The following is a 27,120-nucleotide window of genomic DNA, read 5'->3' as shown; positions in this document are numbered from 1 at the left end:
AACTCAAGAAGGATGACCAAAATGCAAATGCTTTACTCCTTCTCTAAAAGGGGAACAAGAATACCCTTGGCAGGGAATAGAGAGGCAAAGATTAAAACAGAAACAGAAGGAACACCCATTCAGAGCCTGCCCCACATGTGGCCCATACATATACACCCACCCAATTAGATAAGATGGATGAAACAAAGAAGTGCAGACCGACAGGAATCGGATGTAGATCGCTCCTGAGAGACACACCCAGAATACAGCAAATACAGAGGCGAATGCCAGCAGTAATCCACTGAACTAAGATTGGGACCCCCATTGAAGGAATCAGAGAAGGTCTGGAAGAGCTTGAAGGGGCTCAAGACCCCATATGTACAACAATGCCAAGCAACCAGAGCTTCCAGGGACTAAGCCACTACCTAAGGACTATGCATGGACTGACCCTGGACTCTGACCTCATAGGTAGCAATGAATATCCTAGTAAGAGCACCAGTGGAAGGGGAAGCCCTGGGTCCTGCGAAGGCTGAACCCACAGTGAATGTGATTGTTTGGGGGAGGGCGGTAATGGGGGGAGGGTGGGGAGGGGAAGCCCATATAGAAGGGGAGGGGGAGGGGATAGGGGCATGTTGCTCTGGAAACAGGGAAGGGGAATAATAATCAAAATGTAAATAAGAAATACTTAAGTTAATAAAGATAAAAATATCACATATTAAAGGAAGACCCAGACAGCGACAATGATGGCTAACAGTAGAGACGTTCTTTGGTGGCATTCGTGCAGGAGTGTCCCTTGCCCACAGTTAGCTTCATTTGAGGACACTGCTCTCTCTACACAGCGATTTAATCATCATGGAGAAATAAAATTCAGACCATGAGCACTCTCAGTTGCCCGTGTAGCTCACTGTCTGATCACTAAAGCCTCATCCTTCTCCTTACACTTCCATATCTGCGCATGCTTCCGGCGCTGACATTGGAGGGGCTCACACACCTCTCTCCCCTTATGCTTTCTGTTTACACAAGAGGCCGTTGGTGTTCACAGGTATGTTCCAGGCAAGCAAAACCCACCTGAATGAACTCCAGATAAAACGCCTGGAGGAGATCCTCATTGTCATTGACAAGCAGGACCAGATCATTGGGGCCGACACCAAGAGGAACTGCCACCTGATGGAAAACATCAACAAGGGTGAGTGGAAAGGAGGGTGCCATGTGCAGGCCTGGTGCCATGGGCCACTCTGAGCCATGCAGGGTCAGGAGGCAGCTGTCCAGCGGGTGCTGCTGCGGCTGCTGCTAACTTGATAAGGCTAACACTTCCATCAGTGCACTGGGTGATGCAGACTGTGACTGCTGCCTCGAAGGGATTGGGAAAGTCAGAAATTGTAGACAAGCTGGGGGTGGCGCTGTACATCTTTAGTCCCAGTAGAGAAGCAGAGACAAGTTATCTCTCTGAGTTCAAGGCCAGCCTCTTCTCCATAGGCAGGCCTGTGAGGTCTATATGTGTCTCAGGAAAAGGGGGTGGTGGGAGACACCCCACTGTGAGCCCTCTCGGTGCGTCATGTGTCCCAACTTCCAGGCATAAGCAGTGAGTCTGTGTGCCACTCGGTCATCCATATGCCTGCACAGTGTGACCAAAGCAGCTAGGACATACTTTCAAGTTATAGCTTTAGATTCACACAGTGGGGCTCAGCCTGCCTTGCAAGGCTTACTTTACTTCTTGGCTCTCTAGGTTTTGTTTACAAGTGGAGGAAAACTGCAGTACTCACTTGCAGACTTACTGTGTGAGTCAACAAATGCAGTCGACTGGCATAGGTTCTATCCCAGCAAGAATCACCAGCCACTCCTGGTGCCATCATCCTGAGTTGCATGAGACTGAGAAAGAGATGGATATGCAGACTCCATGCTGACTCCAGCATGACCCTAACTCGCACATGGTCACTTTGCAGGTCTGCTACACCGAGTCTTCAGTGTGGTCCTCTTCAACACACAAAACCAGCTCTTGGTTCAGCAGAGAGCAGATGCCAAGTACACTTTTCCTGGTGAGCCACCCAGCTCAACCCCAGGGAGCACTTGAGTCTAACTTAGGGTTTGGGAACCTCACAGGAATGACTAGTGAGAGAACACATTTGAGCACTCTTCCCTCACAACCCCGTGTGTGTGTGTGTGTGTGTGTGTGTGTGTGTGAGAGAGAGAGAGAGAGAGAGAGAGAGAGAGAGAGAGAGACAGAAAGACAGTCCCACTCGCACTCGATACAAGGACATTAAATTATAAGCATTTTGCAACTCGAATCAAGTTTTGAGATTTTATAATCTACTATTTGCATATAGAAGAGCTGATACTGATAAAAGTCCAAGGTGAACCCACTCTCTACACTATGACCAGGAAGGAAATTGCTCCTATTCAATAGTGTTCTCTCTAAAGCAGCATGCTGTATGCTGCCCCAGGACATTTTACAGATTCCTGTTCTAGTCACCCTTTATATGTGCCTGAGGAGCTGGAAGAGGAGGATGCCGTGGGAGTGAGGAGGGCGGCCCTGAGACGTCTGCAGGCTGAACTGGGCATCCCCCAGGACCAGGTACACACTTACTCAGCATGGGGCTCAATGAACTTTTTCATGTGCTCAGGGATCTGTTTGATACATAGAAGGTCACATGCCAGTGTTGTCAAGTTTCATCCATAAAATGGTAACTTAGGGAGTGGCTGCTGGGCTAACATGGCTTCTGTCTCCCGTAGGAAACAGCATTCCTATGAAGTGCCCAACTTTTTTTACAGGGTGTATGTGTGTGTGCTTGTGTGTGTGTGTGTGTGTGTGTGTGTGTGTGTGTGTGTGTATGTGTGTGTGCTTGTGTGTGTGTGTGTGTGTGAGTGTGTGTGTGTGTGTCTGTGTGTGTAGGTAAGCCTGGCTGTCCTGGTTCTTGCTTTGTAAACTAGGCTAACCTGGATCTCACAATGATCTGCTTGCCTTGCCTTAGTACTGGGATTAAAGGCGTGTACTACCATCACCAGCCCTCCAGTGCTTTTATTTGCATTTTCTAAAAGAAATCTTTCCCGTAACTGTATGTCCTACACTACATAACTGTGTTTAGCCTTATGTCCTGTATACATGGTCTTCACTGTAAGTGAACAAGGAAGCCATAGTGACCAGGAAATGAAACCCAAGTTCGGTGCTCTCCTCATTGTGATTTGCCTACCATCTGCTTGAAGCTTAAGTGCTTGTATGGCATTCTGGAAAGGAATGAGGAAAGAAATGAGCTGTTTTCTATCTAATGCCCATTTTCTCTGTTATTAATACTGTAACAACTTTAACAGATTTCCATAAAGGACATAACCTTCATAACCCGAAAATACCAAAAGTGTCAGTCAGATGCCGTCTGGGGAGACCATGAGATTGGCTATCTTCTGTTGGTAAGGAAGGACCTTACGCTGAACCCAGATCCCAGGGAAGTGAGAAGCTACAGCTATATGAGCCAGGAGGATGTGCAGGGGCTACTGGACAGGGAGCCCGTGGGGCAGAGAAGATCACCCGATGGTTCAGAAGCATGGTAGAAGACTTCCTGTTGCCTTGGTGGCCTTATTTAGAGGATGTGTCCCCATTTGTGGAGCCTGACAAGATATATGGACTTTGAGGGGTATAGAAAAGTAATGGTTGAAGCAGGGATTGGGTGTGGGAAATGACAGCAGCTAAGAGTACTTGCTCCTGTTCACTCTTATGACCTCTGTGGGTACCTGGAATGAACTATGTGGTATACATACAGAACAAGGCAAAACCTCGTGTGCATAAAATTATAAAATGTCTCAAAAACAAAGTTCTTTAATAACCCATGGGTAAAACTGGCATGTATGACAGAACCTTGAGTTCTAATTTCCTTTAATTGCTTGCACTAAATAAAATTCAAGCTCTTCATTTCATTTAATTGCTTCCTCTTTCTCTCCAGCTCAGAATATTTCTGTATCATCTATGGAAAAATATCTCTTTTCTCCTAAAACCTCCCTGTGGTGTCACCACCGTCCCTTGTGTTACATAGGCTCACCTGATCAGGGCTCTCTCTGTAGGCAGCATGTGGTGCGTGAGGATTACATAAGAGCTTTGTTGGTTTTCACCGGCTTCACAGATTTCACAAGGACTCTTTGTGGAGCTGATGAGCTTAATCAAGTACTTCCTGTTGAATTTTTACCTAGGCCACTGCTGACCCCCAGTACAAAACATTAAGCCTGTCTTCTACATGTTAAATAACGGCCAAAAAGCAAGCAGCTTAATGTTCGTCAGTATAAATCAACGAATAAATTTGCCTGGTCAAATGTCATTGTGAATATACTTACCAATAATGATGGAAACATATAATCTTTACTATGAGAATTGTGCTAGAAGATTCAGTCATCAAAAAATTCCCTGTTCCCCATAGTACTGGGTATGTTTCTTTTCTTTTTTCAAAGACAGGGTCTCACTATAAGCTCTGGCTATCTTGGAACTCACTGTAGACCAGGCTAGCATTCCACTCAGAGATCCCTCTACTTCTGCCTCCCAGGTGCTGGATTAAAGGCATTTGCCACTACACCAAGCTTGGGCAACTGTCTTGAAAATTAAAAACATCCAGTGGATGTTGCCTAATTCTTCCTTGAGTAGGAGTCATTATTCCTATAATGAATTCAGAGTTCAACAGGCTGACTTGGAGGGAACAAATTCTAACACCGAAACCCCAGGATGTCTTTTCTCCCATCTCTCCTGTCGTGCTGCAACATTTAGACTCAGTAGATTTTTCCTGCTGGAATGCCCAGGAAGAATCTAAGCTTCAAATTAAGCAAAAATCCCTCACAGTTGTGCTCGCCATTTTGGGGTTTTAGTTAATCCCCATAGTCAGGTTGACAACCAAGAATAGGCATCACGCCCTCCCCACTGTGAACAATAACTTTTACCTTGTTGGAAATAGACCCTAACTTCAGATCACTTTTTTATTGATAATTCACAGACAGATTTAGGGAAAACTTTGATCCAGTGAACATTTTCTGGTTATAAACATTTTTCGTTTTATGTATTGAACCCCAGGAACAGAATAAACATGAAATTAAACTATCATTGTTACAAACAAGATGACTGATATCTTTAGAAAAAAATTAAAAATGAGTGAGATAGCTTTTGAAAATACAGTCAGTTATTTTTCTCAAACAAGGAGGGATCACCTTAGCAGCAAGCAGGATAAGGAGCAAGGCATGGTAAGGTTTCCACCTGTGTGTTGACTGTCTATCCAGGAATGTTTCATGTTAGCAAAGCACTCTACCAAGCACCTGAGGGACATACTACAAGGGAAGAATTACCTGGGTTTCCCATGCTTACCCCCTTCTTGGCTGTTGTTTGACCTGGTCAGCTTGGTGGGTGTGCAGCAGTGGTTTCACGCTAATTCCTATTTCCCCAATGTTTAGGTGAAAGCATCCCTGAAGATGTCTGCCTGTGGCTATCTGGACACCTGACTATCTCGGTTGGAGAAATACATATTCAAGACCCTTGCAATATTGAGTTGGTCTCTGTTGAGCTTTACAAACCATGGATTACTCATACTCCTGCCACCTGCAGACCTCCTCTCCCATCCCGCAGGCTGTCTCCTCCGATACCAAGAATCCCGAGGGCGTCCTGCTTATGTACTTTCACCTTTCCTTTACTCTGGTGCCATAGCCAAGAAATTGTCAATTGTTCTGATGGTTTTACCCTTTTCTTTAAAGCTTTGGAGTTCTGCAGGTCCTTCTCCTCCTTAGGCTTTTAAACATGTATGTTCTAATGTGGTGTAAGGTAGAGCCTGACTTTAACCATACATTTCCCACAGTGGCTGCTGGAGAAACAGTCCTTTGCCCACTGTTTGTTCTGGTCCATTGTTTAGGATAATGATTTCTGCTATTACTCTACTCTGTTCCAACCATCTGCATGGTTGTCTTTATGACAGTACTGCAGTGCTGTCTTTAGTCTTTGTAGTCTTTGTAGTATATGCTTACAATCAGAATGAGTCCTCTAACATTTAAAGACTATTTAGTGTCTCTCTAGAGGAGGAGCGGCTGAATCCCCACCACATTCCAGCTTCTTCTATTAGTAACCAGCACTGCTAAAGGGCATGGTAGGCAGAGAGGTAGCCCAGTGCCTACCTACCAAACACCAGCATTCACAGCCAGTTCTTTCTAACAGCAATGAGGACAGATTCCTAACACAGTGAAGCTCAAGACCTCGAACATTCTGCTCCTGTATTTGCTTAATTGTTTTGTTTTGAACAGCACCCTCTACCCTTTCTCACTAACGCCTCTGAAATTTAAGTAAATACAAGTTCTATTAAGGAAAAAAAAAGCTTTGTCTAGATCTTCTACTGTTAGATGAATAATTCTATGATTTAATCAAGGTATTAGTCATACTAATGATTATAAACTTTAATCATCTACACATAAAAAAATAGATCAAGACATCAAATGTCATCAGACAACTAAAGCCAATATAAGAAGTCTCGGGTGTTGAGGTTGGAGTGGGTGGGTGGGAGTGGGAGCACCCTCATAGAAGCTGGGGAGGGGGATGGAAGAGGGGAGACAGGGGATAACACTTGAAATGCAAATACATGACATATCCAAGACAAATAAAACTATTTTTTAAAAAAGTCTCAAAGAGTCCATATGATTTAGGATAGAGAATATAATACATGTATACATCACTGGTTTCCGATACAGGTCAGAAGCGGTCACACTGACAGGAAGCGCTGACAGTGGGAAGGCTGTCTTCTGATCTGTGGACAGGGCTGCAGTTCCAGCCACACTGGGATCCCTCTCATCAATGTTTCTTTACTTTCTAGGACACCAATCTTAATCCAGCTGTTGTTAGTGAAAGAAGACATATCCAGGCACTTATTCCCTTTAAAAAACTATTTTTGCTCTAAGCAAAGTCCTATTCCCTGCCCGTTCCTTTTGGCTATCAAGAGACTTGCAATTAAATCAAACTAAATGTAAATGATCAAAACTATGTTTTTGCTGGATGTTTACTTTGGATAAAATGTTTGAAGTTACAATGATACATTGTACTACAGATGCAGAAAATAATTTAAGACTGTAGTTTAAGTTCTGATACACGCTAAATGTAAGACCTCCCAGCAGGAATACTTTCTTAACAAAAATAGGTATTTTGGGTGTCAAAAGATCTACTACAAAAGTTTTCCCCCACCAAAGCAGCCTCCTTACACCAATACATCTTTTCTGCAAAATGAGTCCCTTGGCTGTGAAAGAAGCGCGTCATCCAGTACAGAGCACTCTGCAGGTAACATCTGACTGCACAGGGCCACGGCACCACACGCTTACTCGGCTTTACCAGTTTTCAGCACAGCAACAAGCATTTAAAAGTCATTTCCATCGTTTCTTTGGTTAACAGATGTTGATCCCAAATTCTATAAAACACACCATCACACACTCAGAAATAATCACGGGTCTAGTTAAACTACTCCGACCGAAGAGGACATTATCTCCTGTCCTTTTTACCAGCTTTCCTCTTCCCAGAGAGTAGGTGCTTGGGCTTCATATCAAACACATGCCTATCTGCTTCCCCCTTCTTCCCCAAGCGATTCATCTTCTTCTGGGCTTTCTTCATCATGGTCTTGGCTTTCTTCACCATCTACACAGGAGAACACACAACAATGAAAACCACATTTCTGTCCTGCATTGTAATTACCTGGGAACCATTTTACCAAAGTCAGAAGGAACCATCAAGACCCAGTTGTCTCAGTCACCGGGTTCTCAGACCACCCAACTATCTGCATGAGCTCAATGACTACGTGAGGAAGCCTTGAACCTTTCTACAGTTATAGACTATAAGAGAATCTGAGCTCGGTGTCTACCTGAGGAAGCCTTGGACCTTTCTACCGTTAGTAGACTATAAGAGCATCTGAGCTCAGTGACTACATGAGGAAGCCTTGGACCTTTCTACAGTCAATAGACTACAAGAGCATCTGAGCTCAGTGACTACGTGAGGAAGCCTTGGACCTTTCTACCATTAGTAGACTATAAGAGCATCTGTTCAGACTTCCAGGGTCTGAACCTTCTGACTTATGTCAATGCCAGTATTGAAACCCATAGACCAATAGTGTAATCTTACTCCCGGGTGAACATGGAGCAGTCTGGACTCTCAGGCCGCTTAGGAGTCATAGTAAAACACTACCTCAACTCAACACTCACTTCCTAGACTTCCAGATAGAAATGACATCTGAAATGAAAACTTCAGCCTTCTATTAGAGAACCTGCTAGTTTAAATAGGTTTTCTCTTATATTTGAATTTTCAAAATACTAAAAAAAAAAGTTTTTTCTCAAAAAGAAATTTCAGTGAGATTTTAAGCAACTATTGCACCTTTGAAAAAGACATTACAAATTATACCATAGTGACAAGCTACCACCTTGAAGAGATAACAATTCCCCTAATGAGGAAAATGAACCAAGTTTTCCCAGCCTACTTCCTCACTGGAAATGGGGCCTCTTCCTAGTATTTTGCAAACAGTTGGGACCTAAGCCTAGACTATCCATACTTTATGAGGCCATGTCTGTCTATCTGCCATGTCAAGGGGTTCAGAATGGTTTGCCAGAACACCTATCCAGGGGATCCAACTGCTTCTGGTCCAAGTTCCTCTCCAAAGATGCTACAAAGTAGAAGATAGGACGAACAGCTAATCTCTTAATCACAACCCTCCTCAAGTAATGGCTGGTGCTTGCTGGAGGTTCTATAAACACCCCTGAAGGTTCTTATTTTCTTTTGTCCCAGATCAACGAAACAAACCTTGACATCCCGAAGACCAGAAACATCACGTGGCGTTTTAGAGCAACTCCGACTGCGACTGCGGGCTATGGAAGAGGGAGGAACAGACTCTTCTCGTTTTCTTTTCCTGGTGACACTCCGAGATCTTCTGGCCTGGACTGCATAGTGGGCCTGGAAAACAAACAGTGCTCTTGGTAACAATCGAAATTAGTCCAACAAGAAGAGAAAACAGACAAGCTCTTAAAGACAATATCACTCGCAAGTGAAAGACTCTGGAAGGCCTACTGCAGCTTACTCGCGGGCTCTGGTCTGAAGCCAGGGGTTAAGGGTCAGACGCAGTGCTATGCTCTCCTGTGTCTCCTGACAAGGCTTCAGAAATGTCCAGCTCAGCACCCATGCTGGTGGTGAGTAAGATGGTGCTCTTAGGCCACAGCTCTTGCACATCCTGTGCACTAATGTTCTTTACTGGATAACATCAATCACAAGCAGTAATGGCAATGGTTTTGGTCCACAGTTCACATGATGTATGCTGAGGTTTTAACCTCCCACTCCAAACAGCTGAGGCAGTAGGCATATGCATCAGCTACATTACGTATATCATGTGCATGCCATGACATTTACATTAGCAGATCACCTAGGACAGATTTCTCGGAAGGTACCCGCATCGTTAAGCAAACTGACTGTGGGAAGGGTTTGGCAGCACATGCCTGCCACCAGCACTGGAGAACTAGAGGCAGGGAAAGACTGAGATTGAAGGCTGGCTGGGCGACACAGCAAGACAATGAACGTCTCAAAACAACAAAAGCACGGATCATCTGAAACCACACTGCCCCTCCAGACTTACATTGTCTTTATCATCCATGTCCACGCCAAGACTACGCATCTCATTCTCTAAATCTGCCTGTTGAACCTGAGAAGGTGGGGAAGGGAGGGAAGATAACTTGTTCTAAGTAAGATGTCTGTTGAAATTTAATTTTAAAAGAAAAGGGGAGAGAGAGAGAGAGAGAGAGAGAGAGAGAGAGAGAGAGAGAGAGAGAGAGAGAGAGAGAGAGAAAGAGAGAGAGGAAAAAAACAGGTGAAGCTGTGCTGGACAGAGAAGTGGCAGACACGTGCTCTGCTCTCGGTTACTGGATGCCAGCCCGCAGCCCTCATCCTTTCCTCAGGACTGGAACAGAAAGGACTAGAGCATCTGGCCTTTAGTCCCTGGTTCCAGAGGCTACCTGGGGTAAAGTTGAGTCTTTTTAACTATGGACTTCAGGTCATACACAAGAGTCAGTCAGTCAGTCTGTCTGTCTCTCGGTTTCTCTCATCTTCTGCCCCCTTTACACATGCTCCATTTTCTTCCTAAGAAATAGAAAGCTGCACCAACTACGTCTCTATGGAAGGACAGGCTATAGTATTACACCATTACATGTAATATTATAATCTCTTCTCCAAGGCAGACGACAGACCTTAAAAAGGTACCTTCCCAGGTTGGGGATTTAGCTCAGCGGTAGAGCGCTTGCCTAGCAAGCGCAAGGCCCTGGGTTCGGTCCCCAGCTCCGAAGGGGAAAAAAATGTCCCTTCCCCTTCCCCCGCCTTTCTGTACGGGAGCAGGCCACCTATGATTACCCTGTGGCAGCAAACTCAAGACCCTGTTTCAGAGGCGCACAGGTATGTAGCACAGAAAGGCCTAAAGAGGCTGGGCGGACAGACATAGTCTGTTAGCATTAGTTTAGAAGCTTGCCCATCACACTTTTACAGTCCAGGATCCAAGTATGTTTATGCAAAAAGCTTTAATAAAAACCTAAAAGAACAGAGTTTGAAGTGACTCTAAATGCCTAGCATACAGGAAAATGAGAAACACCCAGCCATGTGCTAAGAGGGGTCACATGGCCCAGGACTGAAGGTCCCTTCAGATTGCCCTCATTCAGCACTTCACTGCCTTCATCTCTTAAATTTTAAAATACACTTTACGATGAACTGGCAAATGTAATCAACAAAAGGGAATGTTTTCCCAATTGTGAGGTACTCTAGTAAATTAATCAAACTCAAAGACAGGATCAGGGGAACCACACTCTGTAATTAGAGAGTTGAGCTCTAGAGGCCCTGCCCCATAACCTGCAAGTGGGGCTAGCCTGGTGCAAGGAAACTCTCAGCCTCACGGTCTTGATGCTCCCTTCAGGCAGGGAGACAGTGTGAGATGTGAATTAACTGAGGGATACCCAGCAGAGTCGGTGCAGGACTGATTGATGGCTTGATGGTGGAGATTTCTCCCACCCAGCCGGAGTCAAATAAAGGATCCACGTGTCAGCATACAGCAGGAGAGACTGAGTTTGTTCCTGCTCTGGGTCTTCAGAGTATAGCTGTACAGTGACTATTACCTACTGTCAATGCTTGTTGCCAGTTGGGATAACTTCAGTTTCTGGACAGTTCAGCTAAACCCCACAAAAACAAACAGTGCATTTGCTACACAGAAGTCATGGCAAGACTGCTATGTTCTCGGGGTGAGAGAATGGCTGCATGGGCTAGAGAAGGCACTACAGCTGAGGGAAGACAGACTCGGGAACCAGACTCTCTTCTCACAGACAACTAAGCACCAGGAGAAACAACACGTCTGTGAATATTAGTGGCCGCCCAAGCACATGAAAACAGTATTTTCAAACCAGGAGCGTCCATTGTGGAATCTACAACGCCAACCCCCCACCTCCAACCCCCCACCTCCATTATACTTTAACTGCCCAGTATCTATCCCTTTTGGGAACCTGCCACTCACTCCCTGACCTCAGCTTTCAGGAAGGCTATGGACACAGAGGTAGTTCCAAGGAGAACAGAAGTAAAGACAATGACATCCCGACACAAAGCCAAGTGGTGCTCAGGGTCCATTCACACCTGGAGAGCGATGCTCCTATGCTCAGCAACATCAGGGGCTGGCGAGCTGCCTTGTGGATTTAGGAGTCTCAATCAATAGAAAACTAGGTCACGAAAATGCACAGTGGCACACGGCTGTACTCCTGGCACCTGTGGAGCAGGAGTCGGGAAGGAACTCCTTGGCTGCAGGTTCAAGCCCGGACTACCTGAGACCCTCTTTAACAACTACCTAACATCCTCAGCCGTCATCAGGTTTCGGTTTAACTCACATCATGGCAGCAATGACTCAGTCTGCAGCAGGGATGCACCTGGAGCTGCAATGCATGGAGAGAAGCTGCAGCCCAGAGCAGGACCCTGCGAACGCCGGGGTGTGCCGCACCTGACATCCCAGGCAGCGAAGCCGGGCTCTCATGGCGGATTACACAGGATCCAGCATGCAAGCCTGGACTTGGCTCTGCGGGGCTCCACACTAACCTTCTTAGCAGTCCGGGGCATCCGGGGTCCCTGTGTGTTCTTTTCTTTGGACTGTAGAATTTTCAACTTCTTCTTCTCTCTAATTTGTTTTGCCAGCTGTCGGATTTCCACCATTTCCTCGTCTTCACTCTCAGACTCGCTGTCATACTCCCCAGCAGCTGTTCTGAGCTCTTCTTCCTTTTCCAACTCTTCTAATTTCTTTAAAAAGAATCATGAAGTTAACAAGGAAACCCTGCAGGGAGGTAAGTGCAGCGACATATTTACAGGAATCATGTGTCCTCAGATACCTGAAGGTATGAGAACGCTGTGTGGTCTCGTCACAACCGGGGCCCACGTGTACAGTTAATCTCATGGAAAAGAGGATTTACGAAGGCCAAAGAGACAGCATGACCAACGTATGCACTGTTTTCTGCCAATTGCATTTCATCTTTAAAGATAAAAAACATAGGGACCCCTTCCCTCATTCCCTAGTGTCCACTGCAGATACACAAAATAAATCTGTACAAACCCCCATTCATCCTCTCAAATACCATACTAAGCACAACTGCACTGGTGACAAAGTGAAACTTTAAATGCACAGAGGTTGGGGATGCAGCGAGGTGACAAAGCTCACAAGCACAAGATCCTGGGTTCACGCCCCAGCAACGCACACAAACACGCACATGCACACGAACACAAACATGCACACTCACACGCACGCACACAGAAATATAGATAAATGAGAAGATAATCGTGTAAACATTGACGCGCTATGAAAAAGCAAGCAAGGGATAGGTGCCCGGCAGGAGAGAGGTCGGCGGTGGGCCAGCTCTCTGTGGGAATGTGTCTAAGAAAGGCACTGAGGTTAATCCCCCCTTCCAGATTAGAAGGAACCAAACATAAAAAGGTCAGTGAGACAGAGAAATCTGGAAATCAGAGCTCACACCCCATGGACTGAATTTTCTTGTTAATTTGCTGTCACTTGCTAAACTGGCAAAAGACTGCAGGAGGATGTCTGAGAAGACTCAGAAGATGTTCCAGAGAGAGGACGGAGCCAGGGACAGGATGGATCTCCACACTGGACATCAACACAAGCAAAATGATGGGGCCACTGCAGCTCGGTAGGGAAGGCTGGGCGCCACCAGGACCACACAGAAAAAGAATAATTAATGTCCTTTGAATTGAGAAGTGATGTCTCCAAGAGAGCAAAAACAGGGTGAAAGGATCTCTGAGGGCATTTAACAAAAGGAGAACAAGGAAGGAGTAAAAGTTGGTGAAGTTCTTCTAAATGTCAAAGTGGGGCAAGTAATTCAAAAAGCATTGCAGACCTTCATGATAGCAGGATCGATATAATCAGCAACATTGTGGCCTTCCCAAATCTCTGGTATCTTATCATACTTCTCAGATGAATTCATTAAGTCCCAGTATTCTAATATTGAAAGGAAAAAGGAGTTATGTTTATGGTAGTTTCTCAAATCTTCAAGTACTGTGTCATCAAGATGACTACTCTGGATAATCCCTTTATAAGTAAAACCACTTTACAGCCTAACAAAACAGCTGTGTTCAACACCCTTAACTTACTACTAACAAGAATACTGACCCGTGTGTCCGACTTCCAAATACTACAAAAAAAGAATCCTTTCATCTGAAACAACAGGACATTATTTATACACATCTCTGTAAGTCTGCAAGTTCTAATCTTCAAAAAAGTAAAATCTTGGGGGCTCGAGGGATGGCTTGGTGGTTAAGAGAACTGACTACTCTTACAGAAGTCCTGAGTTCAATTCCCAGCAACCACATGGTAGCTCACAGCCATCTGTAATGGGATCTGATGACCTCTTCTGTGTGTGTGTGAGGACATCTTAAGTGGACTCATATATAATAAATAAATATTTTTTAAAAAAAAGAAAATAAGTAAAAGTTTATAAACCAATAAACTCTCTGGAAGACTTTCACTCACTGAGTTCCTTTCTTTTCTGAAACACTTTTCATACAACTGACATTCCAAAACACCTTACTTACTCTGAAGATCCAAAATATAATCATCTCCCATTTTCAGGATCTCGTTCCTGAAAAGAAAGCCCCAAAAGTTTGTCTTAGCTTTATGTCCCCAGATGCTTTGCAGCCTCCTTCCCGATGAAGCAGCCTCTGACCTTTTGCACATCTATGTCTATCAGGAGGGCTGTTTTGCCCACCTGAGGACTACGTGTCTCATGGACTTTGTTCACTGAACTATGACATCAACTGAAAAGCTCCAGTCAAGCATATGCTAAGGATTCACCACTGTGTCCCTGAATCTTACAGGGCCAAACCCTGGGCACACTCAATTTGCATTTCCTGCACCAAGGAGGCTTCACATGGCTAAGACCACCACCCAGCATCACTTTTTCTGGTGCACAGGCAGGCCCTCTGTCCCTGTTCATAAGAAACTCAGACAAAGAGGTCCAGTAACCGACCCTCTTCTTCTTGGGTTCTGCGATCTCCATTCTCTTCCGACGAGCTACCACTCCTTCTGGGATGAAAGGGGGTCTCTCCTAAGAAGACATTGTTTAAAGTATGTGAAATGCCTTCCCAAGTATGAAAGAAACTTAAAGGAACCAAACACACACACAAAAAGACAGTCTACAAGGGAAACACAAAACAACCCACACCAATTAAAAGAAAGTGCATTCTGGGGAGTGAGGTTTGGGGCCAGAGTAGGTAAAAGAGACCAGACAACCACCAAAATTGATTCTATAGTTCATTTGGAAAAAAAACAAAAACAAAAATTATCGTAAGGGCTGGAGAGATGGCTCAGCGGTTAAGAGGACCCAACTGCCCTTCCAGAGGTCATGAGTTCAATTCCCAGCAACCACATGGTGGCTCACAACCATCTGTAAGGAGATCCGATGCCCTCTTCTGGTGTATCTGAAGACAGCTACGGTATACTTATATATAATAGATAAATAAATCTTTTTAAAAAATTATCATGAAACATATAAGAAAAACATACAGGAAAACAGTAGAATGAGAAACAGACATAAACCTAAGTATGTTTACAATTCAACAGAATTAAATTCATTAATTAGTTGAGAACAATGACCACCCCATGAAACAAGTAGTAAACCACACCTCCCTCAGGAAAAACTAAATTGAGCACACATAAAACTCTATTCAGAAGAAAAATGAAAGCAAACAGAAACAAAAATACGAAAATACAGAGAAAAATGACACTAAAGTATTTTAGAAATAATGTTGTCAGTTCTCTAGAACCCACAATCTAATAACTACGAAAGAGCACTAATGCTAATGTAATGAAAATGTGCAGGTTTTTGAGGTGTTTAAAAACAACAATAAAATAAAGAGGGGCTGGAGAGACAGTTCAGCAGTTAAGAAAATCTGCAGGTTGTTCCTGTGGAGGACCTAGTTCAGTTCACAGGACTCAGGACTCAATTGGCTCACCGCTAACTATGACTTCAGGGGATCTGATGCTGTCTCTGGACCCCCACAGACACCAGGAATGCACACTGTGTACATATTTACAAAGCAGGCAAGGAAAAAAGTGGTAAAGAAAACAACTTTTAGGAACTTCTATCCTAAAATACAGATTTATTTGTAGGAACACATCTATAAAGATGTAGACTGCTTATAATGGCAGAAAAACACAAAAATATGCTTCCACTGACAATTTAAAAAACAGGGGGGATGGGGATGTGTGACAATTGCACCCAAGCTACTTCTAAGGGACAAACAACAAGTTACAACACAGACTGTGACAGGGAGAAGTAGGTGCACAGAACTCTTCTTTACTTCATCCCTCCCACAGGCACGTGTGACTTCACCAGGAACGAAAAAGTGAAACCCACATGTGACTCTGTGTACACCAGGAAGAGGACGTGCCAAGCGGCCACCGGCCCAGCACAGCAACACAAACTGAAGCCTGCGAAGAAGGGCAGCCTTGCCTTACCTTGTCATCTCTCTTGTTGGGCACAGCTAAGTGCAATCTGTTCAGAACCTCATTCACTTTATTTCCTTTCATTTTCGTTTCTACTCGGTGAGCCAAAAGCCTATCACAAGCCTAAGAAAGTAGAAAAACAAGAGTCACAAAGCCATTGAGGCCAGTCCCCAGCCTCACACTGCAAGGAAGAATCAAGTCCTCCACTCATCCACAGGTTCACAACCCAGTATGGAACTTCCTACATATTTTCTTTCAGCAGGTAACTAGGTTCCCCTAAGAATTTAAACAACTAATCCTATTCAAGGAAAACAAAAACAAACACAAAAACAAAAACCCAACCTAAATTATTTCCAGTGTTAGTAATTCCCAAAATGCAAACAGTTTCCCACAACTGACCTATCTCAGACAAAAACACTAGCCCCGAGTTAAGAAAGCACCAACCTCTGTTTTAACTTGAATGACACCTTCCTCAGTCAGGGTGCTGGTCTCGATGACAGGAAATCCTTCAGCCTGCAAGTCTAGAAATATTTTCTGGAATACAAAGAAAAGAAGGGCAACATGCATTAATGTTTTGTGAATGGAAGTTGCAAACACTATTTGCTCAACAACTATGATTTGTTTTTAACTCTAAGAACAGTTTTAAGTTAATTTCTACAACAATCTTATATAATTAAAAATAAATAAATAAATACATAAGTGGAACAGCAGAGCCAGGTGGATCTCTGAGTTCAAGGCCAGCCTGGTTTAAAGTGAGGCTCTACAACAGTCAAAGCTACAGAGAAAAATGTTGCCTCAAAAATTAAACAAACAAACAAACCCCCACAGAATCAAACCGAATCAAAGTCAGAAGCTCTGTGGAATACTCTGTAAGATTTCCCCTACTCCCCAACTCCCAGCACTAGGGGTTAAACTCAGCTACAAGCAAGCTCCCACTGACCTATATCCACAAACTCAAGATGCAATTTCTCAGGAGGAAAAATGCAAAAGAAGAGGATGACCAACTTTTATTGTTTTGTTTTAAGAAGGCAGACCCTGGATTCGTAGTTCAGGCTGGCCTAGAACACATACACCATGTAATACAAGCTAGCTTCTGCCTCAGTCTCCCTGCTGGGATTTCTGAAGCACAGTTCCTCATGAAGACAGGACCAACTTTTCAAAAGACGTTTTCAATGCTATTCCTTATTTTAAAGTTTCTGCTATAATAGCCCAAGATAATTCTTCAGAAAATACAAAAATATTTGCTGTTTCATTTTGTGAATCACTAAGACTCTAAAGAAGGGACGCAATATGCTCTTCTCAAATGTTTACAACTACAAACCTCTCTCTAGCTTAGAGACGGGGGACCAACTTATAATAGACACTAAAAGTTCCCATGAACAAGGTCAACTTCTATTATCAAGGGTGTAGAGCATGATTTCAGCGAAAGCTAGGGTCTCTGAGCACAAATCCTGTCACTTAACAAAGAATGACCCGGGGTGTAAAACAGTCACTGTGACCCAGGGTGTAAGGCAGTCACTGTGACCCGGGGTGTAAGGCAGTCACTGAGTCCCCAGTCATGTGATAACTGTTGACTGTTACTACCATGTGACAACACACCAATGTTGAAGGACAGGCTCTATAGTGCAAGTGCTAAGCAAGCTGTACATTTCTACAGCATCCACTTCCCAATTCCTGTAACACCAATGACTGCAGGGTAGGCACTGTTTTCACTAGAGAGAATCAGAGACCAGAAAGATAACCTACAGTGATGTCAGCTCTCTACTAACAGCTGGCCAGTGACCAATTATCCAGGCAGTACCTTCACTAGCCAGACATGTGGGGCTCCACAGGGTGACTCCCTTTCCTACCACATTGCTGAGTAGTGAAGCTGGACCTGAGCTGACCCCAAAGCCTGAGCACCTGACCAGTTTGTTTCACTTGTAAGTCTCCCAGGCTCTGCCCACTCCCTTCCCGCCTCCTCCTCTCTTCAATGCCATATGGACTGACAAATTAAGATTATTTATAAGATATAAAGAGTTTTTGTTTCTCTGCTTTTCAAAATAAACTGATTCTCTGACATCAGTTAGGTAATTAGTAATTTAAAGAATATACGATCCTGCCAGCTGGAATGAGCAGACGGGAGGATAAAGAGTTCAAGGCCATCCTAACCTACATTAGTCCTGTCTTTAAATAAGTAAGTAGTCGAAAAAAAACCCCAAACTTGCTGTGTTCTGCCCTAAGAAGACAACTTAGGACAAACTAATGCTTCCCATGGACAGAAGTCCCTTCCACTCAGGAACCATCCACCTTGGTTTAAACATGACAAAAGATATAAAGATATATCCAGACAGCACTTTCAGTGTGCACTTGTCACCTGTGCAAACTCATACTGCTCCATACCCCAGGGGGTTGGACGAGGAGTCTATGAGCCCTAGGGTATTAATTTCTGACAAGCTACAGGTAAACATGAAGGGAACTTATACTCAGGATGGCAGTGAGAGCACTGTTCAAGTACCTGTCTCTCAAAGCATTTATCCTGAAAACTGTCTACTAAAAGGATTAAACTGTTTGAAAATTTTTGACTACCAATGCAGCCTACCTCATGGATAATGCTGGCAGACACTGAACTTAGAAGGTGTTCTCCCTTACTCACTTGCAAACTTACTTAGCTACAGATTCCACTATGTAATAAAGTAAGCCATATTTACACTCGTTCTAAAGAGAAACTTGTGGGAAATACTTCCCTAGAACATTTCATAGCCTAAGGCCTGGAAAAGATAAAAGTACACATGACTTGAGGTACCTGGCTTCCCCTTGGGTACCAATTTAAAAGCAGTCCTTTTCTAGGGAAGCACATTTCCCAATGGTTTAGTGTAGCAACCCCAGAACACAGGCGTTCCTACAGACTGGACACAGAGCAGGAGTCAGGAACCTACACTCCAGCTTTAATGTCCTGCCACTAAACCACTGAGGATCATCTTAGTTCTCGAATAGAAACCTGTTCTGGGAGCACTAAAAATCTTTCTAAAGGACAGTCAAAGGACTCACAGCTACTTTAAAATAAAGTATACATAATTAATGTATCAGTGACTTACCTGATCTTCTTCAGAAAGTTCAGCTATTCTCTTCACATCACATTTGTTTGCTACAACAATAAGAGGCTAGCAAGGAAGAAAGAAGTCACTACTTTCACACCATAGAATCATGTATAGAATAATGTATAGAATCATGTATAGAATCATGTATAGAATCATGTATAGAATCATGTACAGAATCATGTATAGAAGAATGTATAGAATCATGTATAGAATCATGTATAGAATCATGTACAGAATCATGTATAGAATCATGTATAGAATAATGTATAGAATAATGTATAGAATGTATAGAATCATTTATAGAATGTATAGAAGAATGTATAGAAGCATGTATAGAATCATGTATAGAATCATGTATAGAAGAATGTATAGAATCATGTATAGAACCATGTATAAAACCATGTATAGAGTCATGTAGTCCCTCTCCTTGTCCACGCCCTTGCTTTCTGCTATTTCCCTGACCCAAGCTGAAATCAATTACTGCTATAAAACACCAAGTGGAAAGTTCTATAAATAAACAACTTGTAAATAAAATGTGCTCCATCCTAAGCAGTGCAATGAAGTCTTGTCTTAGTGCTGCATTCCCACCAGGACACAGATCATCCCTTTGTCTGGCTTACTACTGTCTGTGCTACCAGGCAACCAGGTTTATGTAAGTTGTCACATCACTAACATCTATGGTCAAGGAACATAGAACGGCTCCAGTGGTCTTGGAACCCATTACCTATGAGTGAGAAGGGGCTACTACGTAAACTAAGCATTAGTTAGCACACTTACCTTGTTGATAAACAGGGGTCTGATATTCTGGAAGAGTTCTAATTGCTCCTTCAACCCATGTCCACACTGCTCAGACAAATCCATCACATACAGAACTGCAGCTCGGGGCTGGGCCAGGGCTGTGATGGCCTGCATCTCAATGGTGTTCTGATCCTCCAAAGGATGATCCAAAATCCCTGGAGTATCTACAACCTAACAACCAGGCTTCATTAACCGAAGTACACTCACTCCAAAGTGTCTTGGCTGTCCCAGAGTCACTCTCCTACATCCAAAACAGTTCTAACAAAACTAGTGTGTAAAATGCAACATTGAAAACTGCCCATAATAACCAAAGGAACAAGGGAAAAAAGTACTTATTTTTTAATAAGACAAAAACCCAATACAGGAGCTGGTATGGTGGCTCTCATCTGTAACTGCCATGAGTGTAAAACTAGAGTGACTACAGTGAGTGAGCTAAGGTCACCCTGACTAGAGAGACCCTGCCTGTCTCAAAAGAACAGATGCAGGCATCTAAGGAAACCCTGCAGAGTCCACTGAAGAGACATTGGCCCTGGGAGAAATGAGCCTTTTCTTCACATGGCTATCAAAACTGACAAACTCTCCCACCTCCTAAAGACTTGGCTACTTCATCATTTTTTTTAACTTTTTTTGTCTTTATTAAATTGAGTATTTCTTATTTACATTTCGAGTGTTATTTCCTTTCCCGGTTTCCAGGCCAACATCCCCCTAACCCCTCCCCTTCCCCTTCTTTATGGGTGTTCCCCTCCCCATCCTCCCCCCATTGCTGCCCTCCCCCCAACAATCACATTCAATGGGGGTTCAGTCTTAGCAGGACCCAGGGCTTCCCCTTCCACTGATGATCGTACTAGGATATTCACTGCTACTTATGAGGTCAGAGTTCAGAGTCAGTCCATGTATAGTCTTTAGGTAGTGGCTTAGTCCCTGGAAGCTCTGGTTGCTTGGCATTGTTGTTCATATGGGGTCTCAAGCCCCTTTAAGCTCTTCCAGTTCTTTCTCTGATTCCTTCAACGGGAGTCCTGTTCTCAGTTCAGTGGTTTGCTGCTGGCATTCGCCTCTGTATTTGCTGTATTCTGGCTGTGTCTCTCAGGAGCGATCTAAATCCGGCTCCTTATGTTGGGCTTTACCATTTATTATCCTTTGTAGCGCTGGATTTGTAGAAAGATATTGCGTAAATATGTTTTCGTCATGGAATATCTTGATTTCTCCATCTATGTTAATTGAGAGTTTTGCAGGATACAGTAACCTGGGCTGGCATTTGTGTTTTCTTAGGGTCTGTATGACATCTGTCCAGGATCTTCTGGCTTTCATAGTCTCTGGCGAAAAGTCTGGTGTGATTCTGATAGGTCTGCCTTTATATGTTACTTGACCTTTATCCCTTACTGCTTTTAATATTCTTTCTTTATTTTGTGCATTTTGAGTTTTGACTATTATGTGTTGGGAGGTGTTTCTTTTCTGGTCCAATCTATTTGGAGTTCTGTAGGCTTCTTGAATGCCTATGGGTATCTCTTTTTTTAGGTTAGGGAAGTTTTCTTCTATGATTTTGTTGAAGATATTTACTGGTCCTTTGAGCTGGGAGTCTTCACTCTCTTCTATACCTATTATCCTTAGGTTTGATCTTCTCATTGAGTCCTGGATTTCCTGTATGTTTTGGACCAGTAGCTTTTTCTGCTTTACATTATCTTTGACTGTTGAGTCGATGATTTCTATGGAATATTCTGCTCCTGAGATTCTCTCTTCTATCTCTTGTATTCTGTTGGTGATGCTTGTATCTATGGCTCCTTGTCTCTTCCTTTGGTTTTCTACATCCAGGGTTGTTTCCATGTGTTCTTTCTTGATTGCTTCTATTTCCATTTTTAATTCCTTCAATTCTTTGATTATTTTTTCCTGGAATTCTTTCAGGGATTTTTGTGATTCCTCTCCATAAGCTTCTACTTGTTTATTTATATTTTCTTGGAATTCTTTCAGGGATTTTTGTGATTCCTGTCTGTAGAGTTCTACTTGTTTATTTATGTTTTCCTGTGTTTCTGTAAGGGAGTTCTTCATGTCTTTCTTGAAGTCCTCCAGCATCATGATGAAGTGTGATTTTGAATCTAGATCTTGCTTTTCTGGTGTGTTTAGATATTCTGTGTTGGCTTTGGTGGGAGAATTGTGCTCGGATGATGCCATGTAGTCTTGGTTTCTGTTGCTTGGGTTCCTGCGCTTGCCTCTCGCCATCAGATTATCTCTAGTGTTACTTTGTTCTGCTATTTCTGACAGTGGCTAGACTGTCCTGTAAGCCTGTGTGTCAGGAGTGCTGTAGACCTGTTTTACTGTTTTCTTTCAGCCAGTTATGGGGACAGAGTGTTCTACTTTGGGGCGTGTAGTTTTTCCTATCTACAGGTCTTCAGCTGTTCCTGTGGCCCTGTGTCTTGAGTTCACCAGGCAGGTCGCTTGGAGCTGGAAGGTTTGTCTTACCTGTGGTGCCAAGGCTCAAGTTTGCTCGTGGGGTGTTGCTTATGAGCTCTCCGAGGCGGAGGCATTCAGGAAGATCTTTGCCTCCCTTTCCGGGAGCTTCCGTGCACCAGGGTTCCAGATGGCATTTGGTGTTTTCCTCTGGAGTCAGAGATGTGGGCCGAGTGTAGACTCTTCTGGTTTCCCAGGCATGTCTGCCTCTCTGAAGGTTTAGCTTTCCCTCCCATGGGATTCGGGTGCAGAGAACTGTTTATCCGGTCAGTCCCTTCAGGTCAAAACCTTGTTTCTTATTTGCCTTTTGCCACTCTATTGAAGCCCTTCAACCTTTACAACAGTTTGATATCTACAAAGTTCACACTGGAGAAATGATGGTTAAATTACATAAAAGAAAAAAAAACCTCAAAGTTTTAATGAAGTTTATGATTTATTTGCATTGGTGTTTTTCCAGCATGTATGTCTGTGCGAGCATGTTAAATTCCCTGGAACTGGAGTTACAGACAGTTGTGAGTTGTCATGTAGTTGCTGGGACTTGAACCCAGGTCCCCTAGAAGAGCTGCCAGAGCTCTTAACTGCTGACCCATCTCTCCAACCCCAAGAAGCATCTATTTTCTGTTAAATATGAATGCCAAATACTTCCCTTCTGGGAATATTTCAACCATTCTGCTTCATGTTCAAATGGTGTCTGCTGAACCACACTGCCATCGGATCTTTCTGATCCAGCCACAAAAAAGCCAATGGTGGTTTTTGCCTTGGAAAGCATTCAAGGCCGGGCAGGGGAATGAATGCAAAGGTGAGCCAACCAGTGCAAACTACTCGTTCACTTTTAAAGAGGATGATGCCTAGGGACTGGGAGATGGTTCTGCAGACAAAAGCCATACAAGTCTGGTGAGCTGACTTCAGCCCTTGGATGTAGTGATGCACAGCTGTAATCTCAGATTTCCCAGGGTGACACAGGAGCACAGGCAGGAGACTTGGCCGGAAACTAGTGTGTAAGGAGAGAGACCCTGCCTCAAAACAAGAAGTACTTAGCTCTTCACTTTTTCTTCCTTTGTTTTGCAAAGGAAGGACAAGTTAGTACTTCAGGTCACCTTATAAATAGGAAACTATGTTCTATATATACGGTGACCTGACATAGAAAGTTTAGACTTTAAAATTTTTTTCCTATTTTATTTTATGTGTATGAGTGCTTTGCCTGCATGTTGTTTGTTTGTATGCATGCATGTAGGCTTGGATTTTGTCCAAAGTTCTTCAAGACCTCACCAGTCCATCTGAGTCCATGGAAGCAGCAAGCAGCAAGCAGCCTCCACAATATCATGAAAAGTACTTTGGTGAGTTTCTCTCTACAAAGTCATGACAAGCAAAGATCAGCAACAAGATGTAAGGTGAACCAATGCCAGAGACTCCTCCCACTGGCTGTGGGGTCATATTTCTATTCTTTCTAAACATCGTATGTCCTCTCGTGTGTTTGCTTCAGCAAAATATCCTTTCACCTATCTTCCCCAACAAAACATCATATGACATAACTGAGTTTCCAAAGAAACCATAAATTACCACTTTGTGTGTGTGTGTGTGTGTGTGTGTGTGTGTGTGTGTGTGTGTGTGTGTACATATATACCTGTAGAGATAAGAAGAGAACATTAGACCTCCTGGAGTTGGGTTGCAGGTGGTTGAGAACCACCACATATGAGTACTGAGAAACGAACTAGGGTCTTCTGCAAGACCAGCAAGTGCTCTTAATCTGGTGAGAATTTCTCCAGATCTAAAATTTAGACTTCTGGTTGTTGTGTGTTTGCCAAATAGCTATTAGAGTAAAGTATTTGCCTAGTGTATCCAAGGTCCTGAGTTTGGCATCTGCATAAAAAAGAAAGACAGGGAAAGATGGGTCAGGGGTGGAAAGGAAGTGAGGGGAGGTGGGGAAGAGAAAGAGGTATTATTCTTAGTACAGTGTCACTCAACTGGCATCACACTAATGGGAACTGTACCACAATTGGGGATGACTGAAACCCTCTGAGAACTTCTTTATCCAATAATCTATGTAACAAACACAAAGTAATAGACTTGTGTCGTAGGGTGATGAGACTCTCACTGTGATAAAACTCCAAAGAAACTTGGGGAGGAAAGGGTTTATTTAGGTTATGGTTCCAAGGAAATCAGGACAGGAACTGAAGCAGGAAAAGGGCCTGCAGAGAGGAGCTGATATGGAGACAATGGGGGGTGATTCTTACTGGCTTGTTTTTGATGACTCTCTCAACCTGCTTTCTTACAGAACCCCGGACCACCAGCCCAGGGATGGCACCACCCATAAGTTCTCAGTTCTCCACCATTAATCACTAATTTAAAAATGCCCTACAGCTTACCTACAGCCTGATTTTATGGAGGCATTTCTCAGGTGAGGCTCCCCTCTCTCTGATGACTCTAGCTTGTATCGAGTTGGCATAAAACTAGCCAGAACAACCCAATTTCGTTAAGGGATACCAGTTGAAAATAGATTCTTCAATAGATTTTTCAGTGGACCTAAGAGAACTAGACAACTCTGTGCAGCCACCATTCTGTCATTCACCAAGTACACAATGAACCATTTAACAAAGCCTTTGTTAACCTATCACCTTTGGTAACTCAGCATCTGAAAGTCAATGAGCCCTTGCTCCAGGTCCTATGCCTACACTGTTTTTTCCCTTTTGTTTAATTCACTGAAATACTAACTCTGCTGCCAAGTAAAGCTTGCTTTACTGCTCATTGTGTGCGTGTGATTTACATCAATACTAGGCTCTTTAGTTCCTCCTCCCATGTTTGCGAAACTTTTTTCATACTCAATAATTATCTTTATTTCTATGGGGATAAAATGTTCTAATCATAGCCACACAATAGGAAGTCACCTAGACTAAAATCACCTGGAAAGAAACATTAGGGCAAGCTGTACTTCAGGGTAATACACACACACACACACACACACACACACACACACACGCACGCACACATGCACGCATCCACGCACACACATGCATGCATGCACGCAAATCTTAAAAAATATTTTCAAGGAAAACTTGACCTAGAATTTTTATAGCAAGTCGTAGGAACAGGGAAGACCTATCTTGAATCCACGAATATATTCTCAACAAGTCATCCTAAACTGACTTACTCCTGAGGTGAAAAGCTGGGAATGTAGATTTTAAAAAGTGACAGTTAAGGAGCTAAAGAAAGGGTTCAGTCAGTAAAGTGTCCTGCAAGAGCATGAAACCCCTGCACCCAGGTAACAAGCCAAGTGCAGCAGTGAGCACCTGTAAACCTGGTGACAATGCTGGGAGGAGGGGAGGGAAGGGGAGGGTGTCAGGCACACATTGGCTGGTCTGCCTAACGGAGTCACTGAGCTTCAGGCCCAGCGACAGATCTTGTCTCAATAAATAAGGCAGAGAGGAGAACAGTTGAAGGCAACAATGTCAGCATCTGGCCTCCAAACACATGCACACATCCACATGAATATGTACACATACACACACACACACACACACACACAGAGAGAGAGATAGAGACAGACAGACAGACAGACAGACAGACAGAGACAAACAGACAGAATAAGATGGGAGACCAGATTGGACTGTCTACTCTGGATAGCTGACTGTCTGGGTCCTGGGACAAGAAAGTGCATGTTCAGGGGCCAACAAATTAATTATTAATGTGTTCTATGTACACAGGGTGGTTTTTCCTCATTTTTCCATCTGAATATACTGTGAGACATAATGATTACAATAACAGGCAAGATGAAAACAAATGCATGTTCACTCAGATAGGACACCAATGACAGACCAAAGTATGAGTCCACCAGAATCCAGGTTGGTGACTCGGTGTGTTCATTTCCTTATGGAGCATGGGGCAAGGGTACATTACAAGAATTTGGGTGACTTCAAAATGGCTGAGTCCAGCAAACCACTGAACTGAGAATAGGACCCCCGTTGAAGGAATCAGAGAAAGAACTGGAAGAACTAGAAGGGGCTCGAGACCCCTTATGAACAACAATGTCAAGCAACTAGAGCTTCCAGGGACTAAGCCACTACCTAAAGACTATACATGGACTGACCCTGGACTCTGACCTCATAGGTAGCAATGAATATCCTAGTAAGAGCACCAGTGGAAGGGGTAGCTCTTGGTCCTGCTAAGACTGAACCCCCAGTGAACGTGATTGTTGGGGGGAGGGTGGTAATGGGGGGAGGGTTGGGAGGGGAACACCCATAAGGAAGGGGAGGGGGGAGGGGGATGTTTGCCTGGAAACCGGGAAAGGGAATAACACTCGAAATGTATATAAGAAATACTCAAGTTAATAAAAAAATAAATAAATAAATAAATAAATAATACTGATAAAATAGAGACAAAATGAAAGAGAGGAAATAATCTAAGGGTGGAAAGTTTGAGCATGATGAGGATGGAGCATGGCGAAATGAGGTGTTGGTGGAAGCTTTGACCACTAAACAAGTTTCTTCTTCTAATGCTCATAATTCAATTTTTGACTCATTAAATGAATTTAATTGAAAAAAATTGGCTGAGTCAATTCACAGTCCTTGCAATATAGAAGCTGCATCATGGAGTCCTCCTTCAATCAGCCGTCTACTTCTTGAATGCTCTAGCATTTTCCAAGATCATTTGAAGATGGTGGAGTGGGAAAGACAGAAAGGATGAATGGCTTAAATCCCAAGTGAAGCTCCTTTGAGTTTACCCCCACCCATCTACTAGTATCATTAGCCCCATGACTGCCACCATAGATCTGACTGCTATCATTCTATCACTCTGCTCCACTAGTCATTACTTTCCATGTCTAGATCAAGGCT

The 27,120-nt window shown here is 43.5% G+C and overlaps 2 protein-coding genes across 2 annotated transcripts; one reads left to right on the top strand and one right to left on the bottom strand.

Moving 5' to 3' along the window:
- Positions 1 to 1,023: 1,023 nt before the first annotated feature.
- On the top strand, positions 1,024 to 3,626 carry Idi2-ps1 (isopentenyl-diphosphate delta isomerase 2, pseudogene 1). The gene is given in 5 exon segments (XM_087591956.1): positions 1,024 to 1,165; positions 1,923 to 2,015; positions 2,421 to 2,551; positions 3,286 to 3,469; positions 3,472 to 3,626. Coding segments are annotated over 5 exon segments (681 nt in total). The 3' UTR covers positions 3,603 to 3,626.
- Positions 3,627 to 6,366: 2,740 nt separating this feature from the next.
- Positions 6,367 to 16,090, bottom strand: LOC134484814 (GTP-binding protein 4-like). Its single transcript, XM_087591738.1, has 6 exons — positions 15,984 to 16,090; positions 14,060 to 14,106; positions 13,366 to 13,466; positions 12,059 to 12,256; positions 8,756 to 8,905; positions 6,367 to 7,603 (listed from the first exon to the last, which is right to left on the bottom strand). The coding sequence occupies exons 1-6, from the start codon at positions 15,989 to 15,991 to the stop codon at positions 7,451 to 7,453; spliced, it is 657 nt and encodes a 218-aa protein (XP_087447864.1). The 5' UTR covers positions 15,992 to 16,090; the 3' UTR covers positions 6,367 to 7,450.
- Positions 16,091 to 27,120: the final 11,030 nt, after the last annotated feature.

The sequence above is a fragment of the Rattus norvegicus genome, chromosome 17 (assembly GCF_021556685.1).
Source record: "Rattus norvegicus strain SHRSP/BbbUtx chromosome 17, alternate assembly SHRSP_T2T, whole genome shotgun sequence".
Lineage (NCBI taxonomy): Eukaryota > Metazoa > Chordata > Mammalia > Rodentia > Muridae > Rattus > Rattus norvegicus.
The sequence above is the reverse complement of the archived record's forward strand: the minus strand, read 5'-3'. Positions and strand labels throughout refer to the sequence as shown.